The sequence below is a fragment of the Psammomys obesus genome, unplaced genomic scaffold, assembly GCF_907164565.1.
Source record: "Psammomys obesus unplaced genomic scaffold, mPsaObe1.curated_primary_1811, whole genome shotgun sequence".
In the NCBI taxonomy this organism is placed as follows: Eukaryota; Metazoa; Chordata; class Mammalia; order Rodentia; family Muridae; genus Psammomys; species Psammomys obesus.
The window spans coordinates 5,322,104-5,349,893 of record NW_026596091.1 but is presented as its reverse complement, the minus strand read 5'-3'; the positions used below and the strand labels follow the sequence as shown (position 1 = coordinate 5,349,893).

Below are 27,790 nucleotides of genomic sequence, written 5' to 3'. Positions count from 1 at the left end.
ATGCTGTGGTTCCTCAAGGGAATGTCCTTCGTCCCCTTCCTACTGGTGACATGGTCATCCGCAGCCTTTATCATCTCCTATGTGGTCGCAGTGCTCACTGGGCACGTCAATCCCTTTCTTCCCTACATCAGGTAAGTCAAGCTTCAGGGACCCAGGGGGGTCCATGGGACAGCGCTGATAAGAGGGAGGGAAGGCGTCCAGGCCAGGCAGAGTGGGGTGGTCTTGAGGCAAGGTGTGACAGCTGGAGGTAATCACTGACATCCTGGCATGTTTAGAGAGGTGTGAGTTATGCCTTTAAGAGAAACAGTGCGCTGAAAGCATCAGGAGCCAGGGCCCCACACAGCTGGTGGCACTTTTAGACCTGGAGTGTGGGGTAAAATCTTGAGGAGCCTTCTTTGGTGACACTGAGACAAGGGTACCACTTATAAGTAGATGGAGGCATGCGCCAAACTGCTTGCCTGCTTTTCTTCCACTTCCCAACAGCTCCTGGTCCCTCTCCCCTGCCCCCCCTCTCTCTGAGACTAGATCTCACTAAGGTTCTTGCATGAACTTTAGGCAAGCCTTGAACTCTAGTCCCACCTTCCTCTGCTTCACTAGTGCTGGGATTAAAGGGCTTCACTACCACAGTGGGGCTCACTTCTCCACAGCTAAGTTTATTTTCCATGAGAGAAAATGGAGGTTTAAACCAGTTAATGTAACATCGGTAGGGCACTGGTGTGAAGGCTACCAAAGGACAGAAAACAGCTCACACCCTGTCGCCCTGTGTCTATGGCATCACAGAGCACAAAGCCCACCAGTGTCAGGACCTGGTACCTCTAAAAGTGAGAACTCTCAAGTTGTCAAAAACTGTCACATTTCTTGTGCTGTTGTACTTACATTTTCTATTTAGTCTCCATCTTTTCCAAGGGTCACTTTATCCATGCCAGGGACAGCAGCTTCACCTTTCATGACAGGGGTAGTTGTGTCCTTTAAAGAAGACTTTAGCAGCTGGTCTCTTGTCCCTGAAAACAAACAAACAAACAAACAAACAAAAAACCTTGGCATGGTTTCTCATAACACCTCTCAGTCCCAGAGACCAGCATCTGTCTGCCTCCTTCTCTCATTTCTGAATCAAGATATACTCCCTTTGACATGTATGAAAATGAGCTGTTAGCCCTGGCTACTGTCCTGAGAAAATAATAGCTATGTGTATCCTAGATCTGAGGTTCATTCCCAGCTCCTATGTGCTATGGGTTGGCCAGGCGGTCAGCGGCGAGGCTGGAAACTTTGTGTCTGGTGCGGTTATGATTGATGTTCCCCTAAAGTGAACCTCAAATAGGAGATAATCTGAGCGGAGCAATCAGCTGAACAAGGGAAGCACTTGTGAGATACTGAAACCACAGACACTCCAAGGAAGAGGCTTACAAATTAACAAGGAAGGCTTTAAGGAATGCCGAACTATGGGACTCCACAGGATAGACCAACCCCTCAATGGCTAGGAACTATAAGCCAAAACAAACATATGATTGCCCAAGTGTGCTTGGGGGTTTGTGGTTGTTTGTCTTCCACCTTTGTAGCAGTGGAGGCACTGGACTGTCTCTAAGCCTTTGACATAAGGGCTGGACACTGGTAAAAGCTAGACATCAGTAAGTAATGTGAAACATCAGTAAGTAATGGTGAGCACCTTTGGTCCCAGCACTTGGGAGGAAGAGGCAGGCAGATCTCTGAGTTCCATGCCAGCCTGGTCTACAGAGCAAATTCCAGAACAGCCAGCCAGCCCGCTGCCCTCTGTATTTACTATTTATATAAATGAATCTTCCAATCTTCCTCTCCCCTCCATTCCCTCTTATCCATTCCTCTCTCCTCTCATCTCCTCTCCTTTCCCCTCTTTTTCTCCCCTTTCCTCTCCTCCCCTTCTGTTCCCTATCCTCTTCCCTCCCCCTCTTCCCCTCCCCTGCTCTCCTCTTTTCTGTCCTGTCCTCCCTGTACTCTCTACTTCCTCTAATCACACTGATACTTCTATGTCTGTCTTGGTTTGCTTTTGGGAGGCAGCGTCTCTTTGCGGAGCCCACATTAGCTTCATCCATGTGCCATTCCTCCTGTTGTAGCTTCCTGAGTGCTGGGATGACAGGCTGAGGCACCACTTCTAGCCTCCTCCTTCAGGCTTTTTCCTCTTTGAAACAGGCATCCCCTTGTAGCCGTGCTGGTGTCTCCCTCCTCCTCACTCAGCCACGGGTAGTGGGATCAAAACCGTCCACTCCTGAGTCTGCTTTCTTCATTGTGGTTGTTGCTTTTGGTGCTGGGGATGGGACCTCATGCCACGGGCAGCCACAGAACGATGCCCTTCTTCCTCGGTTGTAGACACATGCATACTTCCTCACGGTTATGGCACTGGCAGTCTAGACATGTCCAGTTTTTCTACCTTCTCTCAATGCTATCCTATCAAAGCCTGTCCTAATACTGCCTGGAAGGGCAGCTAAGATTTAAAATTGCATCCTACCACTCCTGGGTTCCTGTCACCTGTCTGTGTGTGACCACATGCTCCATGGCCTACAAGTGGAGACTAGAGGACAACTTGTTGGAGTCAGCTCTCCACTTAGGCTATGTGGTTTCCAGGGGTCAAACTCTGCTTCTCAGGCTTGGCAGCAAGTGCTTTTGCTCACTGAACCACCGTGGAGGCCAAGTGCTTGCAGTTTTAATATGCCCGTTTCACACATGCGGTTCACTGGCTTGTAGGTCTCCAAAATGTTTCTTCAGCTCCTACGTGGCAACCACAGCTATAGTTCAACTGCTTGAAAGGTGTCAGAGGCCAACCACAGGCATCATCCCAGTCTTTACTCACCCTGAAACCCATTGCCTTCTAGAAATATAAGATTCACAACAGCTCTGAAAGTGGGGTCACGCCTAATGATGAGTGTTGCCTAGCATCTTCAAGGAGCTCCCCCCCCTTGATTCTTAGCTCCACACAAATACATGTACAGAAAAATACTCCTCCCCCATCTGTTTACCCCAGGTCATGGTGGATCTCTGTTGGGATCCCAGTCAATGGGTGCTTGGTTGGTTCCTCATGCTGACTTCCCTTCACTGTCTGGCCATTGAGGTGGACTTGGTATTTTTAGCACATTTATGAAATGAGAGGGGAAACCACTTTTCAGGGTGACCTTAAAGTCGGCTTCCTTATCAGATAATCAGATATAACTTCTCTTTGTGACACTGTTGGTCTGTTTTTTTTTTGTGTTGTTGTTGTTGTTTTGTTTTGTTTTGTTTTTTTGGTTTTGTTTGTCTTTTGATATCAAGTCTCAAGTAGTTCATAATTCAGGTTGGCCTCAAACTGGATACATACCCAAGGATGACCTTGAATTACTGATCTTCCTGCCCCCACCTCTCAAGTGCTTGCATAATAGGCCTTGTTATTCTTTAATGTGTTCTGAGACATGGAAAGATACTCACATTCACTTAGAGAAATCATTTCAGCTGGAATTCACTGATTGTGTTTTTCAATTGATAACACTATTGGTGCAGTTTGGCGGGGGACCCATTCATACATTGCTCCTGGGAACATACATTTTAAATTTAAAAATATATTACTTTTTTACTTGAATGAGTGTTTTGCCTGTATGTATGTCTGTCTGTTCACCATGTGCATGCCTGGCCCCAGGAGGCTAGAGAGTGTCAGATGCCCTGGGACTTAGAGTGACAGGTTGTCAGCAGCCATGTGGGTGCTGAGAGTCAATCCTGGCTCCTCTGGAAGAGCAGACAGTGTTCTTAACCATTGAACCTTCTCTCCAGCCCTTGATTTTAAGTTTTATAGAGGGACTTTAGTAAAAATCTATGCAAATAATTAACACATCCTGTGATAAAACAATTTATTTATTTTTATAGGTTTGCCTGACTATGTGAAAGAAATATTTACTTGTGAAGTAGCTCACAGTGCTTCTGGCTTCTGGTTACTCAATTGGTTATTTGTGTGGTAGGGAGCAAACTCAAGCTTAGCGTGTGGGGCAAGGCCTCTTCCATGGAGCTACATATTGGTTTCAGGCGCTTGGAAACCATCTAAGTAATCATAACAGACTTGCTAAATAAATAGATTAGCCAAAGAATGGCAATGCTTCAAGCAAGAGCTGTGTGGTAGCTTTCATTTGTAGCATTGTATCCCTCCAGCTAAATCTCCAGAGTACATTATTACATTGATGAAAAGCAAGGTGCAGGACAAGCTTGCTGTTTTTAGTTAGAAAAAGGAGAAAACCAATACACACTTGTATCTGTTTGCCTCAAGATTAATAGCAGGCTGGGGGTGCTAGTGTAGTACTTAATCTCAGCACTCAAGAGGCAGAGGCAGGAGTAGTGCCGGTTTGCTCTCTCACGTTCCCCAGATTCTTGAATCAGGCACCCAGATACACCTATGTCAACCAAATTCATCCCTCGGTAGCTGTAAAGAACACCTGAGGAATAAAATAATCTGAGGCTACTGAAGTCAGTGGCTGCTCAAGAATGCTACATAAATAGCTTAGGGCTGCACACATCCTCCTGTGTAGGGCAGGACATCTCTAGATTACTTAAGATACAAAGTAAACACTACAAAAATGGTGGCTGAACACTATTGTTTAGGGGATAATGACAAGGGAATTCAGTATACATACAATTCAACATGTATTTTGGCTTCTTGCTTGGTGGAATCCGTGGATTCAATAAATACGGATATAGACATGGATGGACAGCTGCTCCACCTTTGGCCTTGTATGACGGTATCATTTCATTTGAGCTTGGATGGAATCAGAAAGAGGCTCACCCGTATGTTTTCTTGGCTAGCGCTTGCTACCACATTCATTGCATTTCCACAGCAGGTGGAAGGTTTTACTCCACATTTGCTTATCACCTAATCTGTAATCTAAGAGAACTGACAGGTTCATGAAGAGTGAGTTCCCTCCCTCTCTCCCTTCCTCCCTCCTTTTAGACAGGATATAGCTATGCAGCCCTGGTTGGCCTGGATGAATAGAGATCTGCCTGCCTCTGCCTCCTCAGTGCTTGGGATTAAAAGCATGAATCACCACGCCTAGCATGAAGACATTTTCATTGATAACATGAACCCTTTCACTTTTACTAATGATAATGTACAAGCAATACTATTGCTTATTATTTGACTATTATTATCTTTTTAGTTAGCGTACAAAGTGACAAGTTCAGTTATGGAGTATATCTCTATATACATATGTATGTATTACTCTATTTTGTGTTTGTTTGCCTCCCTCTCACAAGGCATCCCCCATTCCTTCTGTCCTCATCTTACATGTTTCATAGTCCTTCCAAATAGTCTTCTCATCTTCCATTGTCTTCTCCCCACACTTTCCAATAATACTAGTTTATAAAGTTTGTCCAGATTTTATTTGCTGCTTGGAAATTTTTCATGAAATATTCTTTAAAAAAAATATTTATTATGTATACAATATTCTGCCTGCATGTACAACTACATGCCAGAAGAGGGCACCAGATCTCATTATAGATGTTTGTGAGCCACCATGTGGTTGCTGGGAATTGAACTCAGGACTGCTGGAGGAGCAGTCAGTGCTCCTAACCTCTGAGCCATCTCTCCAGCCTTCATGAAATATTCTTGAGAAAAAAAAAAAAATTGTCTCATGTAATTAGGTGTCATCTTATCCACTGGATACCTTTCCTATTGGAAACCTCAAATCTGACAATTTTTACCTGGTAGATTTGGGAAATCATGACTGAACTCAAATATTTTGCTGATTTTTTATTTTTTGAGATAGTTTCACACCATAAGCTTAGGGTGGCCTTGAACTTGAGGCAATCCTGTCACCTCAGCCACTCATATGCTGGGAATACCAAGTGAGCAACCACGCCAAACCCACTTTTTATTGATGAATTCTGATTGTTTCTAATAGGTTTCTCTGATAAGTGAAGAACTAATGATTGTAGAGTCAGCAAAGTTGTTTTAAGTAGTTGTAGTGCTGACAACTACTTATGGTGGTGAAAAGGTAGGGAATATGAGCCTGCTGGGTATGAACCAATGCACTGTTGATGGGTTTGTGCATACAGAATCCTGGACCAAAAAAAAAAAAAAAATCAGATATAGCATGACATTGCTTGTCAAAGAGAATTTACAATTAAATTCTGTTATTTGGGAAGCTTAGAGTTCTCACCTACTTAATCTCTTCCTGGTATACATCAGAGGCACAGTGGCACTTTCCCATGGTGCACTGGGGCCAGCAGGCATCACCCCTGAACGCCATCTGTGTTGTTGTTCTTCCAACTCCATGTGCAGTGTGTTGAATTTTGGTAGTCGTATGTCAGATGTTGGATACATTTGCCCCAAGGACTTGGCAAATGCTAACAAATCAAGAACCCTCTAGAGCTGTACATTTACTGCCACATGTGTTCTCTCCACACCCTTTAATTCTGAACAATGCAGTAAATACAAAACCCTGTCTCATGCATAATTAATATTCAATAAGTAATATATATTAGGGTTTTCCCCCAGGGGCTTGTTATTTAGTCCACACTGGCCTTGAACTCATAGTTTGCCTGAGCCTCCCAAGTGCTAGGATTACAGGTGTGTGTCTACTCCAAGTCTTGACTAGTCTTTCTGAGGGTGGGGAGTCAGAATCATTCATTCAATAAACACATAAATAAATAAATGTTATTTACAGGGTGCTTAAAGTCCTGCCTGAAAGTGTTCGTTTGCTCATCTATTTATTGTCCTCCTTTCACCTGAGACCTCCCCTCACAACAGTCACACAGTCCACCAACACACCGCATCATGCCTATATGATTTGAAACAGATACACAAAAATAAAATAGTATTCGGGCTTTCAGGTCATGTTTGATGCCGTGTAGACTGTACATCAAGGCTTTTGACATATATCTTTGCCATCAATAGATGAATGCCCAAGTCTAGTTGTTTTCTCATGACTTTTCAGAATGTTTTAAATGCCCAACCACCTCCTTGAATATCATCAACCCATTACGCCATTTCCTTCCCTTTCCACGTGTACATATCTGCCCTAGTTTCTGCCCCTACCATGTGCCTGTCTAAGATGGTAGATGAGTGCCAAGCACTGTGAGCTGCCTCACTGCTGGTTGCTTTTTACCCCCTCAGGGGGAGACAGGGAGGCTTGATGTTCTCTTCAGACTTAATCATCTGCCAAATGTGCTGCCCTAGGGCTCAGGCTGTCTCGGCCATTATTCTGTTCCTGGCTTTCATCCCTTCCTTCCCCTGGGCCACTCAGCCCTACCCTACACATGGAGGCCTTCTCCAGCCCTCCTTGAGTGTAGGAAGCTGGGAAAGTGGGAATGTTTCCTCCTTATCAGGCTCTGGTACCAGGATGGAAACACAAGCAGTCAAGGGGCTTGTTACCAGCCACTCAGCCTCTTTACATCCCCTTTTAAAAGGTAAATCCTGGCAGAGCTTAGAGGTTCCTGCTTTCTGCATGTACAGGCTCCTTGTGGAATTTTCCACTCGCTTGGAAGTGTGTCTTTTCAATGGGATGGGTTTTCAACATAGATATTTCAGAGCTATTTTTAAAAGTGCAAATACCCCGAATCAGTGCAAGTTGTTTCCTGTTGGGAGCACCTTGGTCCTGATATTTTAAACTGAAAAGGTAGCTTGGGTGCAGCCTTGTATCTTATCACCTGACACTAATGAAAAGAATACAAAACATGCCCAACACTTTCTCTGACTGGGTGCCTGTGCATGCTAGGCCCTTTGATACTGAGCCATGCTCCCAGGTCTTCACCACTGCTCTCTGAGTCATCTCAGTAACTGATAGACTGCACCTAAGACTTAATTCTTTTTCTATAGGAACCTCCTTTTGTTAAGATAATTGATTAAACTAGCACTCATGTTCAACCTATGACCTAAAAGCTGCTTGCAGTTGAGGACAGCTATGAATGAGGCTTCCTTCAAGTGGGGTTTTCAAAAGTGCTTAGTAGTAATCAGTAAATTGCTCAGTTTTTGCTACTGTATTATGCATAAACCCAGACATTAAAGATCAAAGTGGTACATTTATGTGCATTTATTATAGCAATCATAGAATTTTCAAGCACTTAGAAAATTCATAGAATTTTCAGTGACTTCTATTTTTGAAATAGCCACACTCAACTCTTCATTGAGAATCAGCACTCACTGAGCTTAACGAGTGGGGTTGCTTGGCAAAGAGCCGTGCCATCTATTTTAAACATCGTCTAGCTTTTATGGGTGTTTAGAGTGTCTTCATGTATGTGTGAGCGCATGTGTACATGCAGGTGTGGGTGCTTGTGTGTGCAAATAACCTATGGAGGCTGGAGGACAAACTCTCAAATTCAGTTGCTCTCCCTCTGCTTTCAAGACAAGATCTTTGCCTTAGTCAGGGTTTTTATTACTGTGAAGAGATACCATGACAACTCTTATAAAGGAAAACATTTAATTGGGGCTGGCTTACAGTTCAGAGCTTTAGCCCGCTCTTACCACGGCGGCAAGCATGGCAGCATGCAGGCAGACACAATGCTGAGAGATCTGCACCTGATGGATCCTTAGACAGCAGGACAAAAGGGCGAGCCGCTGAGCCTCCATCGGGCTTCAGAAACCTCAAAGTCCCTGTCCAGTGACACATGTCCTTCAACAAGGCCACACCCACCTCAACAAGGCCTCACCTCCTAATAGCTCCACTTTCTCCCAGCCTGGGGCCATCTTCTTTCAGGTCACACCTTCTCTCACTGATTCAGCCAGGCTAGCTGAACAGGCAGTGAGTTCCTTAGGAGGAAGTGTGAGATTCCACACCTGGGGTTTTCACATGGGGGATGGGGATTGAGTTTAAGGCCTCATGCTTTGTGCAACAAGCACTTTACCAATAGGTCTATCTCTGTATTCCTAAATGTAAACTTTTATGGTATAAAAACCAATTTTAGGTTTCTTTAGAGCCCAAACAAAAAATACTTCAGGATGAATTTGGGTCATACTTTTGAAACTCAATGTCTGAACACCTAGAAAGATCACTATAAATGGACCAATTATCTGCCCTTGGGTTGGAACTAAGACTCATTTGAAATAATCTGATGTTTTATTTTCTTTCTCAGTGACACAGGGACAACACCACCAGAGAGTGGTATTTTTGGGTTCATGATAAACTTCTCTGCATTTCTTGGTAAGTACATAATTATTGTAAATGAGAAACTTACAATCTCAAGTGTAATAAAATGGCACTTGTAGTTTGTGTACTTAAAAAAAAAAGCACAATCTCTGTTACTAAAATTTTGCACTACTTTGAGACACTACACTGTTTTTAAAAAAAAAATCCACCATTATGTATAGCCTCATCATAGGACTATACTTAACTGGTAATCTGAGACAGACTTTTAAGAGGTACTTTTAAATCCCAAATTTCTGAAATGGAGTTAAAATTTTTGTATTATCTAATTTATGTTTTTATACCTTTAATCCCAGCACTGGGGAGGCAGAGGCAGGTGGGTCTCTGTGAATTTGAGGCCAGCCTGGTCTACAGAGAAAGTTCCAGGACAGACAGAGTTTCACAGAGAAACCCTGTCTCAATTAAAAAAAAATTATGTATGTGAGTGTTGTGTATGTGTGCGCACACACACAAACGTACACTTATTGGTGTTTTTTAAACTATTTGCATGTATAAACATGCATGTGTCAGAGCTCTTGGGGGCTAGAAGAGGGAGTCATATCTTTTAGAGTTACAAGCATTTTTGAGTCAAACAATGTGGGCACTGGAGTCTGAACTTCAGTCGTCATGAGAGAGCAATAAGCATTTTTTAAAACTTTATTTATTCTTCTCATACAGTACATCCCCACCACAGTTCTCCTTCCCTTCTCTCCTCCCAGCCCCATGTCTGTCTGTCCTGCCCCCACCCTCATCTCCTTCCCTCTTCCCCAGATCCACTGCTTTTCCATTTCCCTTCAGAAAAGAGCAGGCCTCCTCAGGGATGGCAAGCAAACACAGCATAACAAGATAACAGCCAGAAACTGGAAACAACCTAGATGCTCCTCAACTGAAGAATGGATTTAAAAAATGCGGTATATTTATGCAATGGAGTATTCTTATTCAGCTGTTAAAAAAATGACACCATGAAATTTATAGGCAAATTGATGAAACTGGAAAAACAAAAAACAAAAACCATCCTGAGGGAGATAGCCCAGATCCAGAAGCCAAACATGATATGCTCTCACTTATAAGTGGATGTTAGGCTGTTAAGAAAAGGATAGTCACGCTATGATCCACAGAGCCAGAAGCCGAGAAACAAGGCCGACTCTGGAAGGGGATGCATAAATCCCCAGGGAAGGGAAAATAGAACAGGTTTTGTAGGTGGACTCTGGGGTGGGTAGAGGTGGGAACAGAAGGGACGTTCAGAGGGACAGTACAGGGAGAGACAATGTAGTGTGTGTGTTAGGGGCAGGGATTTGTGCAGTAGAAACTTCTTGGAATCTATGAAGGTGACCCTAGTGAGGACTCCTAGTGATGGGGTTATGGAGCCTGAACTGGCCATCTTCTGTAACCAAGCAAGGCTTTGAGTGGTGGGACTGGGACAGCAACCCAGCCACAGAACCTCTGACCTGCAACAAGCATTCTTAACTGCTGAGCCATCTCTCTGGCCCTGAAATGGATTTTCAGTATAATTTAGTTTTCAAAACCTTATGTGTAGCCACGGTGCTTGTGTACCCCAGTGCATAAGGCTGTATGGCAAGATGTATCCTGAGGGCAGCTCGCCTGGGGACATCTGGGGTTAGAGACATGTTCCTGAGCTCCCCTACGGATCTACTCAATTTTAGTGAGGCTCAGTGAATACATGTTGTAAATGAACACTTGGAGCCATGCTTGATTGGCATGTGGGCAGTACTAGCTTTGATCCTTAGTGACATAAATGAAAACCAAACAGTTTAGGGGAAATTGGATGCTTTCAACAGGCTGAGAGCTGCTGGCCTGTTGTTAGGAGAAATGGAAAATGATAAAAGAGAGTAGTTTGTATCTGTCTCGGGTATGATTTTGTTCCCAGGAACTCAGAAGCACGGCGGAAACAACTGATGGAACACAATCCCCCCATGAGCCAGTGTCATCAACACTGATTTCAGTTATTTTGCTATTGATACAAAACTCTCTCCTGCCGGAGGATCTGAGGGTGCCTGTGTCAGACTCGAGGCTCCCAGCCCTTCCTTTATCCAATCAGGCCGCATTGTGTAACCAACACTCACTTCCCTCTGTTGAGTAGGTCAGGAAAACTTCTGGGAACCCACTAAGGGAGCAAGCAGCTTTAGAATACTGTTTGTGCAACTCGATAGGAAGTTTGACTTGCTCACCCATTCATGGGCTCTTCCACCTGGGCTTGGAAAAGGGAAGGAGGAAGAAACACAGGGCCAGTGGGTCCCAGTGCCTTTATAGGAATCTTTGAAACCAGACTTAGAAGAGCAAGTAATTGTTTTACTACAATCAGTGATAAGTTTAGTGTTGTTGGTTATTAATATTTATTATTGATTTATCTTTTAGTTTAACAGTGGTTATTCCTAAACCAGCTGTATACCCAAATCACCACACAGAGACTAGGATTTATTTAATTAACCTAGAGCACAATGCTGGGCAATAGTTACTCTATCCTAAACCTCCAAGCCTGCATACTTTCCTCCCATTCAGATTTCCCACATTGTACTTGCTTTTAGTCATATCTTAGGTCTGGTTCATCCCTCCTCATGATTCCAAGTCCTCCTGCCAACCTCTCTCTCCCACTCCTCCCACTCACTTCTCTCTCCTCCCCTCCAGACCAGCATGTCCCACCCTATTCTCTCCATTGCACAGCATTGGCTGGTTGTATTATTGAAAATACAGAGAACAAATGGCATGTTTACAGACACTTGAGACAGGTAATGCTTAGAATTAACATCACAATGCAATGTCTGGATTGAAACCAGCTAGAGTGGTAGAGAAATCAGCATTTGAATGAACAAGGGTGAATCGTATACATTCCGAAAGGAATATTATACCAATTGTTTATGCTTTTGCCACTAGACAAAATATATGACATGGAATATTCAAATTAAGATTAGGATAAGTATTCATTTTTAATTTTTTTTCCCTTCCAGGTAAAGTCTTACATTTACATTTGTTATGTAGCACAGATGTTGCATAGAACTTGTAATTCTCTTTTCTAGCCTTCTTAAGGCTGGGAATATAGCCAAGTGCCATCACACCTTGATAGCGTCCTTTTTATTTACCTAAGTCTTTATGGTTTACATTGTTGAGATAAGGTCTCTTCCAAGTTGCCCAGTCTGGCCATATAAATTCCACCTAACTGCAATGAGGGCTGAATGTCTTTCACATTTTAAAAAACAGTCCAGAAGAAAATTTGTAATATTTGCAGTAGATAGAATTTTGGTGTGCAAAATATGTCAATACCACTACAATCTAAACTCAGGGAGCAAATGGAAACCAGTTTATAAAAGAGGGTGAAATAAAGACAGGATCTCACAAACCATATAGAAATCTCCTAAAAATGACAGTGTAGATTTATTTTGCAGTGACTTGGAAGAATCTTCATGGTACACTGTTAAGTGAGAAAAGCAAGTCATTGAATAACACATGGAGTTCAATGGCCTATATGTGAAAAAGGCCAAGATATGATGTATGTGCATGTGTGTGCATGCATTTGTCCATTGCATAGGGTAGAGAATACTGGGAAGAACAAAATGTGCTGCAATCATGACATTTTTTTTTGTTTGTTTCTCATGCTAGAAATCAAACTCAAGGCCTTATGTTTGTTACACACTCAGCCATAATCAAGGACTTTAGAAAACAAACAAACAAACAAAACTCTCATGTGTTCTTGTATTACTCGATTTTACTAGCCTGTGCTTCTTTTTTGCAGGTGCAGCTACGATGTACACAAGATATAAAATAGTGCAGAAGCAAAATGAGACCTACTATTTCAGCACTCCTATTATTAACTTGGTGTCATTAGTTCTCGGATTGGTGGGATGTATTGGAATGGGCATTGTGGCCAATTTTCAGGTATGGCCTGAGTGTTTTGGGTGGTTGAGATTGGAAGAGTCTGCGTGAACAGAGAAGCAGGAATGCAAGAAACCAGCTTGTGTCAGGAAAGCTATGAGATCAATGGATTGGGGTTGGATTGATTTTTAAATGATTGTTAGTCTTGCCTGGGAAGTGGGAGAGGAGAGTGTGCACCTCAAATGGTGCTACAGGCTGAGCACTGCTCCCCGCTTGATCATCTTTGTTTTTAAAGAGATTTTTAACCCCCTATGAAATCTTGGCAGTCATTTTAATAGCATGCACGCACGCACACACACATATATAAGTAGTTTAGCTTAAAACCACTAATGCTGAGTTCTCCCGCCTCAGCCTCCTGAGTTCAGGAATTTGGGGCATGAAGTACCATGACTGCTTCGCAGTTCGTATTCATGTAGTCTGAAGTAAGAATTCCTTTAGCTTTGTAAACGGGTTTTCCTCAGAATGAATGCCTACGACTCTACCATTGGATAAGATCCACCTGGTACTCAAAGAGAAACACCTGATTCCTCCCTTTTGAGTGTGAAGATTTGGTTTGTGGAGGTGAAATTATTGGCTCAGATTTATTCAGTGAATTAGACCGAAGAGCCAAAATAGGGCCCCTGTTCCAGTGACCATACCTTTTTTCTGGTTTGTAGATTTCTGCTTATCCCTCCATCTTTTGCAAGAAAGCATTTGATTTGTCTATGGAGAGACTATTTAATGTCTTAGAAAAATCCATTGAACTCCTTGTTCATATTACTGAATAAGGATCAGATGAGCGAATCGGCATACAGCAGCCTACAGTCCGGACTTAGTGGCTGTCATAGTCAGATCCACTGCGATGGTCCTACACTCTTCTTACCTGTTGTCTCCATGTGAGAGCAGGATGGATTACTACAGGAGGCCTTGGGTATTGCCTAGGGGAATATTTTTAACCTTCTCCCCACCAGCAATGCTCTTGAATGATGCTGGTTTTTATACAAAGATGGTGGCTTCACCTCTAGTGGGCTGCTCTCCATCCATTCTCTAATGTCTACTGCAGCCTGGAACTGGACTGTGGTCATTGTGACCTAGGTTGACGTGCATATCACAAGCCCCCACAGATTCACCATCTCTGCCTTTATCAAGGGAGACGATAAAGCACCTTGGGAAACTCAGGGCTGTTTGCCAGCAGTTAAGGCCTATTCAGGGACTCACAGGCCAGGGATGGGTAAGGGCTCTAAGAATCATTGGATGATGAAATATGGTAGAACGGTTTACAGCTCTATCATCAGGGAGGGATGCTAAAGGGAGGGATGCTAAAAGGGGTAAGAATTATTTATCAGCATGTAAATATGAAAAGGCCCTTGTCTGATGAACAATTCCCAAAATCCACCACAGAAGGAGAAAACTGACTTCCAAAGCTGTTCTCTGATTATGTACCATGTGCAGGCACAGACACACAGACACACACACACACACACACACACACACACACTGTCTGTCTCTTACAAAAAGAACTATGAGCATACTTAGGAGGATAAGGGAGGAGGACTATGAGGTGGAAGCCAGCCTCAGCTACATAACAAGAACCTGCCTAAAAAAGTAATTAAATACATACATAAATAAAACAAGCCAGGCATGGTAGCACACACATATGATCCCTGCACAGAATTCTGGTTATTCCTGAAAGTGACTCATTAGCAGATCATGCTTTGGTTTCTATTTTGCTTTCATCCAAATACGTCTCACATCCAAGCAACGAAAGGGATTTGTTTCTCTTAGCTCTTTTAAAATATTTTTAAGATTGTGTTAAGACATATGCAATATAGAATTTTCATCTTAAACACTTTTCTTTATATCATTCAGTGATTATTTTCCTGATGTCTGTAAGTACTTAAAGGGGCATGCACATTTTAAAACATGCATGTCCCTTACTTTTCCTTTGTAACTGTATCTATATGCTCAGGTTAGAGATAGCAGTTGGTGATGTCTTGCAGAATGTGGATGCAATTGTGCCTGGTACTCAGAGTGGTTCTCCTGCCTCACCTGGCTGCTGCTCCTCTTCCTTCATCTCCTTTCGAAGATTTATTTATTTATAATGTTCTGCCTTCATGTACACCTGCATTCCAGAAGGGGGCACCAGATCTCATTATAGATGGCTGTGAGCCACCATGTGGTTGCTGGGAATTGAACTCAGGACCTCTGGGAGAGCAGCCAGTGCTCTTAACCTCTGAACCATCTCTCCAGCCCCTCACCTGGCTTCTAAATGCAGTTTTTATAGGAAATGCTATGATACGGTCTTTACTGCAATGAAGTCTCTAATTATCTTAAAGTCACAGTCTCATGGTGAAGTTAAAACTTTCCTGGACTTGCTGTGTAGACCAGGCTGGCCTCCAACTCACAGAGATCCGCCTGCCTCTGCCTTCCCGAGTGCTGGGATTACAGGCATGCACCACCACTGAGCCGGGCTGGAGTTAGAACTTCTAAGTTCCAAGTGCCGGGCTCTAGAGCCTATCCGCACAATTCTTTTCCAGTGTGGATGGTATGTTTTTCTTATCTCGTGCGCTGTAGCAAATGTGGAGAAGCCTCAACGGCTGCCCTTAATCAATAACAGGAGGCTTTTCTCAGCATGACTGGCTTGTGAAGATTCTTAACCTAGGGGTCTCGGCCCCTTTCGGGGCTGACTGACCCTTTTATGGGAGTCGCCTAAAAGCATCGGAAAACACAGCAAATGACAGTTATGAAGTAGCAACGAAAGTAACTTTATGATGGGGGGAGGTGCACAACAATGAGGAATGGTATCAAAGGGTTGCAGCATCAGGAAGGTTGAGAACCACTGGCTTAGAGCATCCCAGAGTGAGCGAATGAGTGCTGGAGGTTAGTTAGCATCCCCACCCCCGGAATAAGAACCTGCCTGTGGTCTCTGCAGGAGTTAGCTGTACCGGTCGTCCATGATGGCGGCGCCCTTCTGGCTTTCGTCTGCGGTGTGGCATACACACTCCTGCAAACCATCATCTCCTACAAATCGTGTCCCCAGTGGAACACCATGGCCACGTGCCATGTCCGGATGGCCATCTCTGCGGTTTCCTGCGCAGCTGTGGTCCCCAGTATCCTTTTCATGCGTGGATTGTAAAAGTACTCAAGGAAGGAGGAAGATTGTCCTACTTCCGGCCGGAGCAGTCGCTAGACTAGGGGCTGCTGGAGTGTGGGGGCTTGCAGTAGGGAGACAGATCCCTGAGTACGGTGTAGGTAAATGGGGGTCCATAGACAGGGAGCCAGTTGGGGTCACTGGGTGTTCTTGTATGGGACACTTCAGGGAAAAGAGACAGCCTAAGGGATGCTGAAGGAGGAGGAGGACTCAGAAAACAAGAGAGATCATACCAACAATGAGGAAATTGATTAGTAGACCTGGGGTCGCTGTTGACAGTATGACTGACAAAAACAACCTAAGGGGAAGGCTTTATTTTGGTTCAGTGTTTCTGAGACTTCAGCCCACAGTTGCTGGGGCCCGTGTGCTCAGGCAGAAGATTATGGCAATCAGAGCATGTTGGGACAGAATTTCTTCACCTCATTATGAACAGGAAAGAAGGCAAGAGATAGAGGGGAGGAAGGGAGATAGGGAAGGAAGAGAAACAGGAAGAGGTGGCGGGGGAAGGGCTCAGGGACATGATTCCCCCAGTCCTGGCCCAAGGACTGCCCTGTGTTTCCCCATACCAGTCCCCCACCCTTAGCCCCTACCCCCCAGCCCCATCTGCTTTTCCCCCCATAGGTCCCAGCTCTTAAAGTTTCTAGAATCTTCCCCAGTACTGTTGCCATTTGGGGCCAAGCTCCCAGCAGACACAATGAAGCTTTGGTGGTGGGATGGAGATATTTTATATCTGTCTTAGTTACCTTTCTGTTGCTTTGAAAAGACGCTATGATCAAGGCAATTTATAGAAGAAGGGGTTTGTTTGGGCTCACAGTTTCAGAGGGTTAGAGCCCATGACTGTCATGAGGTGGGGACTGAGGCAGCAAGCAGGCAGACAGGTTCACATGGCACTGGAGCAGTAGCTGAGCATTTGCATCTTGGTCCACAATGATGAGGCAGAGGAAGGTAACTAGGAATGGCACAGGCTTTTGAAACTTCAAAGCTCTCTCCCAGCCCCCTGAGACACACTTCTGACAAGACCATGCCACCGAATCCTTCCCAAACAGTTCCACTAACTGAGAACCAAACATTCAAATACATGAGACAAAGGGGGTCATTCTCACGCAAACCACTGTTTTAACCTTAGCCAAGATCTAGTTCAATTGACTTTATATTCTATATTTATATTCTTTATATTTATATTCTAGTTAAATTGTTCTTTATATTGAAGTGGGCCCAGGAGAAGGTTAAGGATCCAGACTGCATAGTTGAGCAAAGGATCTTTGTCACAGTGGTCCAGCAAATTTGATGTTCCCCCTTCACCCCTGTTCCTGAAGCCATTCCAAGTGTCTAAAACTTTTCAGAAGAGCAAATAAAAGTGGACTCCACTATGGAAGCATTAGATTCAAACATGCTTTGTGGGAAAAGAGTGAAGGGGGATAGAAGAAAAGCAAGGGAGTCTGTTTACTTTCCTTCGCATGGGTCAGTTTCAAAAGCCAAATGCAAATATTGAATTTTTTTGTAGTGCTTGGTTAAAGATGTCAAATATTGGCCTTGTAATTAAAGAAATAGCTTTGTAGCATCCCAAGAGTCCAGACTCCATGCCTCTGGGGACGGGGTAGTTTGACTTACCTGTACTAAGGATTTCATTTTACACTCTGTCACTTATGATCACATCAACCCAAAATACATTTAGCCTTTTTGTAGTCACTGTCTTGTTTTCAATATGAAATTCACTTCTTTTCTAATTTAGCAATGAGACAAGAAGGTAATGAGTATTCAATCATGCTTATACATTTTGATCTAAAAGAAATGAAAGTGGGGCATAGTGGCACATGCCTGTAATTCTAGCACTTGAGGCGTAGGCAGGAGGACCAGCCAGGGCTGGTGGGACTGGTGTCCTAAGAAATACCCTGTCCTTTAATCCCAGCACTCAGGAGGCAGAGGCAGGCTGAGTTCAAGGCCCGCCTGGTCTCCATCGTGAGTTCCAGGACAGCCAGAGCTAAACATGAAACCCTGTCTCAGAAAACCAAGCAAACGAAATGAATTGAAATGAAACGAAGGCAAAGCCTTTTTTCCTCCTGTGGGGTTGCCTTGTCCAGCCTTGATAGGAGGGCATCTACCTTGTCTTACTGTATGTGATTTTGTCCTGTTTGGTTGTTATCTCTTGGAGGTCTGCTCCTTTCTAAAAAGGGGCAGTGGATTTGGGGGAGGTGGAGTTAGGAGAGTGGAGGGAGGAGAAACTGTAGTTGGGTACACTGTATGAGAGAATAATCTATCTTCATTAAAAACAAAGAAATTGAAGTATTTCCTTCTCGGCCCTCCTTTCCTTCCCCCACTTCTCTCTCTCTGTTTGAGAACAGGGTCTCATTATAGGCTGGCCGGTATCCAACCTGTTTTCAGCCTGTCAAGTGCTGGGATTTCAGGTGTGTGTGATCACACCTGGCTCACTTTATTTCTTCAATGAAGTATTTAAAACAAGAAAACGTGATATGGTATTTCAAGGGTGGAAAATTCTCCATCTTATGTCAGATTGCAGGAAGAAAGAAATATAGGCCAGGTAGTGGTCATTCTCAGGAGGTATCATGCCCTTCCAAACCCTAGCTCTGTGTTTCTCTCCTAAACTAGAAATTATACCAGATTGACTAAATACGCAATTTTGCTCTTGTTTTTACTTCTCATTTTGAGATAGAGTTCTACTCTGTAGCTCAGGCTGGCCACAGACCTGTGGTAATCTTTTCTGCCTCAGTCTCCTGAGTGCTGGGATTACAGTCATGTGCTACCCAGCTGGCTTTCTCCTCCTGGTCGTGGGGAAATTTTTAATTATAAAATTTACACTCAGGGAGGAACTAAGCCTCTGAGAAATTTACTAACAGACAGCATGCCTTTGTTCTAAGGCAATTCCCTCCCCATTTCTTTGTCCTGTTAATAGTTTGAAAGATGCTCATACTTTCTCTCAAACAGAGTTCCTTAACTCTTTAGCTTGTGTTGACTATAAGATGTATAAATAAGTTGTATTTTCCTTTGCTTCCAGCTCCTGGAGGCTAAGCTCTCAATACAAAACCAGAGTCACAGTGCAAAGGGACGTTTGGCCTCAGTTTCCCACCCTAGCATTTCCATTTCTAGGAGGTTCATATTCTTAGCCAAGCCAAAGGGTCAGAGACCAAAACAGAAGCAGGTTGTATGTCTGTCCCTGCAACAAACTAACCTGAATCAATTCAGCAAGATGCCTCGTGAAAAAGTCTCTGGCCTCAAGCTTTTCTGTGGTTTCTCTGGAAAAACATTAAAGGCTCCTTGAAATGCCCATTTCTCCTTAATATTTCTGTGACATGAAATAGCCTCATTGATTCCTGAAGAAACTGAGCCACTGAATGAGGCCCAATCCTTCTGCCTTTTTTTTTTCTTTCCTTTCCTCCCTCCCTCCCTCTCTCTGAGAGGGTTTTTCTGAGTAGCCTTGGCTGTCCTAGACTCACTTTGTGAAGATGGTCTCTGTCTCAAAGATCTGCCTGCCTCTGTCTCCTGAGTGTGGGATTAAAGTTGTGTGCTGTCAACGCCTGGTTGTAAGGCCAGTCATTTCATGGCAGGTTTCTAATTTTCTCCCACTTAACTGGCCTATCTTTCCTCAACTTCTAAAGCTTTCAAAAACTTCACAGAAGCAACGCATGATGGCAGTAGTACAAACCTGACTGAAAAAGGAAGGAAGGGAGGAAGGGAAGAAAGAAATCAAAAAAGGCTAGAGAAAATAGTGGCTTGATCCTTTAATTCCAGTGCTTGAGAGGCAGAGGCAGGTGGATCTGAGTTGAAGGCCAGCCTGGTCCATAGACAGTTCCAGGACAGCTAGAGTTACATAGACACTGCTCACACTCCTTCCCCTTACCAAAAACAGACAAGCAAATAAATAAAAATAAAAAAGAAAGGGTGGAGAAGGAAGGACCTTAACAGGGCTCCTGAGGCCTATGGTCTGAGACTTCCTGTTGCCTCAGCCACATTGTGACACATGTTTTGCCTCAGGCAGGCTGTTTTCTTCTGCTTTTGCCTTATCCCAGGGGCTATCTTAGAGCTGGGTTTACTGGTCCATCACCGTAACTATGTGACTTTTTGCATACTTGAAATAATGGCTAGCCCATATTGAGGTCTTTGGTAAACGTAGAACACTTGATAAGAGAAAAGGAGTGTAGTTGAGTAAATGGCTTGCTTAGTTTCTCCTCCTTCTCCTTTGCATGTTTTTTTGTGGGAAGAGGGGAGGGAGGGAGTGGACTTACTCATTTTGTAGTCTAGGCTAGCTTCAAATTATCGATTCTCCTCTCCAAATGCTGGTTTTACTGATGTGAGGACTACACTACGCTTGCATGAATAATTCTGTATTTTATTATACATTAAAATGATATTGTCAATATGTTATTAGTATTTTAAAATTCTGTATGTGCGTGTATGTGTGTACAGGTGCCCACAGAGATCAGAAGAGACACCACACCCCCTGGAACTGTGACTTATAGGCAGTTGTTAGCTGTCACCATGCTTGCTGGGAACCAAACTCATGTCATCTGAAGGAGCTCTTTACAATGAGACATTTCTGTTTCATCACCATTCGTATTATTTGATGTATTAGGTTAAATCAGATATATGCTACCTATCAGCATATAAGATAACATCAAATGATGCGGTGTTTAGTGTTGGATTTTTTCATTTGTGTAGCCTTGGCTGTCCTGGACTCACTCTGTAGACCAGGCTGGCCTCAAACTCACAGAGATCTTTCCGCCTGCCTCTACCTCCCCAAGTGCTGGGATTACAGGTATGCACCACCATCTCCTGTCTTTTGAATTTATTATTATTAATTTCATTTATTTCTTTTAAGTTTAGTGGACTTTTTTGTTTTTGTTTTGTTTTGTTTGTTTGCTTGTTTGTTTTTGAGACAGGGTTTCTCTGTGCAGCCCTGGCTGTCCTGGAACTTCCTTTGTAGACCAGTGTGGCCAAGAACTCTCAGATCTGCCTGCCTCTACCTCCTGAGCTTTGGGATTAAAAGTGTGCACCATCACACCCGCCTCCTCCCCCTGCCCCTTTTTTTCCAAGACAGGGTTTCTCTGTGTAGCTGTGGCTATCCTAGACTCACTTTGAAGACCAGACTGGCCTTGAACTCATAGCAATCCTCCTGCCTCTGCCTCCCCAGTGCTGGGATTACAGGTGTGTGCCACTACGTTTGTAGTTTTTAAAAACATGGCTACTGGCAAGTTTAAACTTACGAATACAGTTCTTTGGGGATGGGGCTGCTTTAGAGATGTCTTCAAATTTCATAACTCAGATAAAGCTGAACTTCGTGATATACTCCCTGGCACCCCAATGTCAGGGCATACTGAATTAATGTTTTGTTTTTTCACCAGAGCCATTGCTGTTCTAACGGGACTTTAATAGTTCTGGTGCTGAGACTGTCTGTTTAGCTGATCTCCTCATGTACTCACAGCCAGCGTGGTGCCGGGCACACTGAGGAGGGGACTGAAGAGTAAATAGATGTGAGAATTAATGGGCTTTGGAATGGGTGGAGGCAGAGCTACAGTCACTAGATGGTCCAGGGATCGTCTATGCTTGCGGCTGCTTTTATTCCGAGAAAGCAAGACGTGTTAAGCTTTGCAGAATATGAAGGCAGAGGCCAGGAGTGGAGGATGTGCCTTTGCCTTCAGCAGAGAAGACTCAGCACTTCAGACTGAGTCCCCGTATTTTTAAAAACAGACTTCCTATTTTCCCATCGTTCCCCCAACCCTTACCTTTTAGTTTAACCCTGCCTGTGTGAGGCAGCAGCGCCCAGGGAAGGCAGGGCTCTCTGCGGCTGTCATCTCTCTTGGCTCTGTAATTCTTCGTCGGGAGGAAGGAGGCTCCACTTCTGTCCAAAAGTCTGTTTCTAAAAGCTAATAGTTTGAATTAGAAAATTAGCTTATTTTTTCTTTATAATTGTTATGTACTCGGGTGCTTTGCCTGCATGGATGGATGTCAGCGCAGCAGGTGCCTGCAGGGCCCACAGACACCAGAGAGGGTATTAGAGCCTTTGGAACTGGAATTATGTTGGTTATGTACAGATGTGGGTTCTGGAAATTAGAACGCAGGTCCTCTGCAAGAGCAGCCAGTGCTCTTAACTACTGAGCCACCTTTCCAGCCCTTTGATAGCTTATTTTTGTATATGTAATGAAATCCTGCCTTGAAAAGCAACAACAAAAAAACCAAAAAAAAAAAAAAAAAAAAAAAAAACCCCAAACCAAAACAACAAATAATGGCAAACCTGTCTTGGATTCCCGTGTCAGCCAGTTAGGCCAGCTTTAAGCAGCTTGCTTAAATGTCAGGTTGAACTGAATGTAGCCACAGATTAGAATTCTACCATATACCATAAAACAGTGTCTTAGTCACTGTTTTATTGCTGTGAAGAGACACCATGACAGGAATGATTCTCAAAAGCATTTAATTAGGGTCTGGCTTACAGTTTGAGGGGCTTAGCCCCATATTATTATGGCACCAGGAGCATGGTAGCAGGTAGGCATGGTGCTGGAGAAGTAACCAAGAGCTCTGTCCTGATCCATAGGCTGAAAGAGAAAAACGCTGGGCTGGCTGTGGGCTTTTGAAACCTCAAAACCCACCCTGAGTGCCAGGCTTCCTCTAACAAGGCCACACCTCCGACTCTTTCTAATACTATCAAAGAAGGCCACCCCTGTGTGACCAAGCATTCAAATCTATGAGCCTGTGGGGCCACTTTCTTCAGACCACTGCAGCACCCACAAAAGCCCTGCTAAGGAATAACTGCACTTCCTAAGGAATAACATGCTCTATCTTATTGATTTATATATTTGCTTAGTGGTCCCGGGCCCTGCACACGTCAGGCAGGTGTTGCGTACACTGGCTGGACCTTAGCTACTGTCGTGATTGAAGGTCTGAGATTATAAGATGTTCACAGAGCTGGTTGGATTGTAGAAATGTTGTGTTTAAGGATTGTGTAACAATAGAGTCATCTTAATAGTAAAGGACCTATTTTCTTCTGCTGCTTCCTTAACAATCTCTTAAAAGTGATTGCCTGTGCTTCGCTAATTTCTATAACGAAGCTGGAATGGAATCCAAAAGAAAAGGTAACTGTTTCCCCCTCAGTATATAGGTGCCGATCCCAGGTCTATGGCAGGGCGGCTGGTGAATCCTAGGAAGGGACACTGTCCTTTCTTAAGGTGGGCTGGAAAACATGGAGTCACTGTGAATTGGAATTGGCTTACTACTGCGTGTGATAATTAGCTGCAAAAGGCAGCCTGGAAGCAGGCTTAGTTATAGGTGCAACTGGCCATGGTCTGCACTTGATGAATCCAAGGCAGCTGCTGGTCTGCAGACTGGAATAAGCCCTCCAGAGCTGCTCTGGGAGGGAGGAAGCTCCGTGGTGGACACACACAGTGGGGAACATCATCAGGACAGTTGGGTAATGACAGGAAAGTGGGATTTGTTGCTGTTTCGGGTTTTCTTAAAAGTGAAAGGTCTTATTACCCTGACTTGGGTAAATTGGAATGTCTTGATTTTCAGGGAAACCCAGTCAGTTTAGGGATCCACCTTTTTCCTAGTATGTCTCAATTGACAAGATGATGCTCGGGCCACAGAATAGATGGTAGAGAGTGGTGGGGCCTTTCAAGGGGGCAAATAGAAGAATGTCTTCAACCAAAATCAAACAGAAGAGGTGTGGGCCGATGTGAGAACCAGCGCTGCGCAGGGCGGTTCTCGGGCGGCTCTCAGGACAGCAGGCTGTGGGGACAGTCAGGACAGCTCTGGGAAAGTGAATCCCCAGGGAAGCCTGGGGTTCAGCTCAAACAATGGCTGTCTTTTGCCAAATACAATACTTTGAAAGTAAGAACAACTTGGAATTGAAGTTCCGACGGCATGTTGTGGACCCACAAGAGCAACAGTCAAGTCTCCCCATGGGCCAGGGCATGTTATCCCAGAGACCAAGAGAAAGTATTCCAGAGACCAATCACCATGGGCCAGGGCATGGTATCCCAGAGACCAAGAGAAGGTATCCCAGAGACTAAGAGAAGGACATTTTTAGTTTTTTGCTTTTTTTGTTTTTTTCCCAGACAGGATTTTTCTGTGTAGCCCTGGCTGTCCTGAACTCGCTCTGTAGATCAGGCTGGCCTTGAACTCACAGAGATGTCTGCTCTGAGTGCTGGGAAAGGCCTGTAAAAAGGACATTTTTGAAAAAGGGAATAGTTGAACGTGGCAGGTGTAGCTAAGCAGTCCAGGGAGTGAGGGTCCTGAATTTAAGCAGCAATAGGTCTCTCATGTTTTTCAAAAAACAGTTCCAGTAGAAACAGTGGGTTAGAAGCTGAAGGCAGGAGGTGAGAGGAAGGGGGCATTTGCCGTGATGGGTGGGGCATGTGCAGAGTGGCTAGAGCAACAATTTTCAAAAAGTACAATTCTGACATGCAGTGGAAGCCATCAAGACAGCTACAGGGACAATGCTGAAGAAGAGGATGCTCCAGCTAGGATTTCAAAAAGTGCTTCTTTTGAATGGCTCGTCAAAGTCTGGGTAGTGGGGCGGTAGCCCCAACTAAAAGGTGTTCCTCCTCTAGCCAAGGACATGGATGCAGTCCGCAGAGGAAAGCCAGGGAAGCTGATACTTCAAGTATCAGCCACTAGGTGACAGTATTTCACCACAAATCAAAATGCGATCAAGGGCTCAGCTTGGCTCAACAAAGCAAAGGAGCAGGGTAGGGAGGATGGCTCATGCTTGTGATTCTAGGGCTCCAAAGGCTGGGGCAAAAGGAGGAGCAGCCTGGGCCACAAAGAGATCTTGGCCTTAACAAAAAGAGCACAAACATATCTAGTGTCTGGTTTTCTCTTTACTGTAGTACTTCTGCTTCTTGAATGAAGTCTACACTGAAAACCCTCGTACTGTCTGGGTACAGCAGTGGTTAGGCACCACCCTGAACTTCCATGCGGTATATTAGAACTTGCCCTGCACACTGTGTGTGGCTTGCGGGAAGGGGTGGTGGTGGTGAGAATCGTAATTCACTGTCATTCACATAGCTAAGCCTGCATTTACATTTAAAGAGGAGAAACTGGGACTCTGGTTCTGAGCTCTCTCACTATCATATTGCCCCACTTTTAAAAAATGATTTTGTTTAACACACACACACACACACACACACCATAGCACATAGGTAGAGATCGGAGGACAGAGTTGGCGCTCCACTTCCAGCACGTGGGCTCCAGTAACAGCTCGCTAGCTTCGCCTCAGTGCCGTCTGCCAGCCTTGCCCTCTACTGAATGTTTATTTTTATGCCTTCATGTATGTATACGCACCATGCACACGCCTGGTGATCTTGCTTGGAGACAGAAGAGGTTCAGGATTCCCTAGAACCGGAGTTCCAGACAGTTGTGAGCTGCCATGTGGGTGCTGGGAAACAAACCCGATCCTTGCAAGAGCAGCCACTGCTCTTAACCACTGAGCCACCTCTCTGGCCCCTTGCCCTCTGCTGTCGTAAGACATCTTCATTGTCTAGGGACGATCCACTGGACCAAAAATTAGTGGCCACTGTTCTCTGTCCCTAATTAGACAGGCCAGGTTCTCCTCAGTTGTGCCCTGGGGTAAGAACAATAGGTGAGTGTGAGCATCTATAGAGATACTATTGCAATCTCACCCAATCCTTGTGGATGGAAAGAAGGGCAGAGTGTCACGCTTAAACCAGCCTGTTCTCTTGAAATCACAGGCCTTAAGCCAAGTGTTTACAGATTGGGTATGTGAGCTGATCAGAATGAAGATGAGGGGAAAAAAATCTTTAGAGTTTAAGAGTGCTTTTAACTGAATTTACAGTATTAAAAAAGAAGCAGATGTACACACACACACACATGCACACACACACACACACACACACACACACACACAGATGCAGACAGAGATGGGAGACACACACAGACCCAGAGAGAGAGAGATACTCATGGATGCATTGTGGAAGCCTTTTTACTTCTGAAACAGCACTGACATTATTTTCCTCTTTTGTGAAAATGGAGTGGGCTGGCAGTCAGTGGTAGATCACTTTCCTAGTTTATTCAACGCCCTGGTTAAATCCCCAACACAGCAAATAAACAATAAATAAACAAATAAGTAAAGTTAAAATTAAAATCAAAAGAAGTGGAATGAATTGATGAAACACGGCTTTGATCTTGTCTATTTCAATACTACCTGTTTCACTATTTCTCACCTCCAGACACAGGTGAGGTCAAGGTCTTGATTCTGGGCATTGATTTTCTCCAAAATAGGGTCATGCAATGAGTGTCTTGCTGTGGGCATTTGCTCTGCAGCTCTATTTTCCTTACTCTGTAAAGCAGAACTCTGTGAAATTAATACCCACAAAAACAGAGATATTCAAACCTACCGGGGTGCTGGGCTGGTCTTGTGTGCATGCACATACTCATTCTGGGAGATCCCTGGGGATGCCCCCCCGGACACTTCTGTGTGCCCTTCAGCTTCGGGGTTCCCAGGGCAGGGCAACAAAACCAGACCCATTCTCACTGGGCTCCAGATTTGCATCATGGTCTCAGCTATTCTGTGGTCCTTAATCTACCTTTTGAAGTTATATAAAGACAAGTGATGGATGAGTTTGCATTGATTGGACAGCGTTTTCCTCAGGTCTGATTATCTCATATTTTTATCTCATATTTTAGGTGATTTCCTTCACCTGAGCCCCTTTAGGCTAAACTCTGTCTCTTTATTGTCACTGTTAGGATTATGTGTATCACGTAGTGAGCGCCATCTGTGAGTGGACCGTGGCCTTTGGTTTTATTTTCTATTTCCTAACATTCATCCAAGATTTCCGGGTAAGGATTTAATCAGTTCAAATGTCATATGAATTGTGATGAATAGTGAAAACAGAAAAGTTCTTACATTTTGCGAAACATTCTTTTTACTCTTGTAATGTGTTTGATGGGGAGAGGTGGGCTGGGAGCTTGTGAACTGCACATTAGTAGCATCTTTCCAAAGGGTGGGGACACGTGTTAGACACATCTCCAGCCGGTCATTTAACCGATGAAACTTTCATGTTATCTGCCATTTGATGCTCAAAGTCCAGGCTGTGTTCAGGGAAATCTCACTAGTTCCAAAAACCAGAAAATATGACTGTGTAAAAGAAACTGTTAGAAAACATTCCTCAGACCAAGGGAAGGCAAGACCTTAGCATATATGACTACATGGAGGCTCTCATCTAGAATGAATGAGTCATTGGCTAAACTGATATGCAAAGCCAAGAGAATCCATTAGAACCCAATTCAAGCGTGGCACAGTAGTGGGGTCACCTCTGAGGGGAGGCAAAGCTTCTAAGATATCATGGTTGATTCTGGAACTGTGTCACTCTTTGGTTCCCTCTCCTCCATCTCTGCAGGGAGTCACTTTAAGGATATCCACAGAAATCAATGATAACCTTTGAAAGACCGAGAATCCTGTCTCAGGGAATATCAAGTGGCACAGAGGATGGACAGGCTTGGATGTCACCCTGATTGGAACACATTTGTGGCACATCCGGGACTTGAATTTCATTAAGAATTCCTAGTAGTTGTTCTATTTACAAAGGTATGTTTTCTAGAGAATGTATAGCATTGGGGACACTGTAGCAATATTTTTATACTTTCTAAGGCACTCTTTATATGAACAGATTCATATGCAGACAAGATGAGGCATTACAGAAAA

General features: G+C 44.0%; 1 protein-coding gene across 1 annotated transcript; it reads left to right on the top strand.

The window, feature by feature from the left end:
* On the top strand, nucleotides 1–27,773 carry Dram1 (DNA damage regulated autophagy modulator 1). The gene is made up of 7 exons (XM_055627948.1): nucleotides 1–131; nucleotides 9,052–9,119; nucleotides 12,850–12,992; nucleotides 15,901–16,078; nucleotides 23,143–23,201; nucleotides 26,833–26,925; nucleotides 27,486–27,773. The coding sequence occupies exons 1-7, from the start codon at nucleotides 1–3 to the stop codon at nucleotides 27,528–27,530; spliced, it is 717 nt and encodes a 238-aa protein (XP_055483923.1). The 3' UTR covers nucleotides 27,531–27,773.
* Nucleotides 27,774–27,790: the final 17 nt, after the last annotated feature.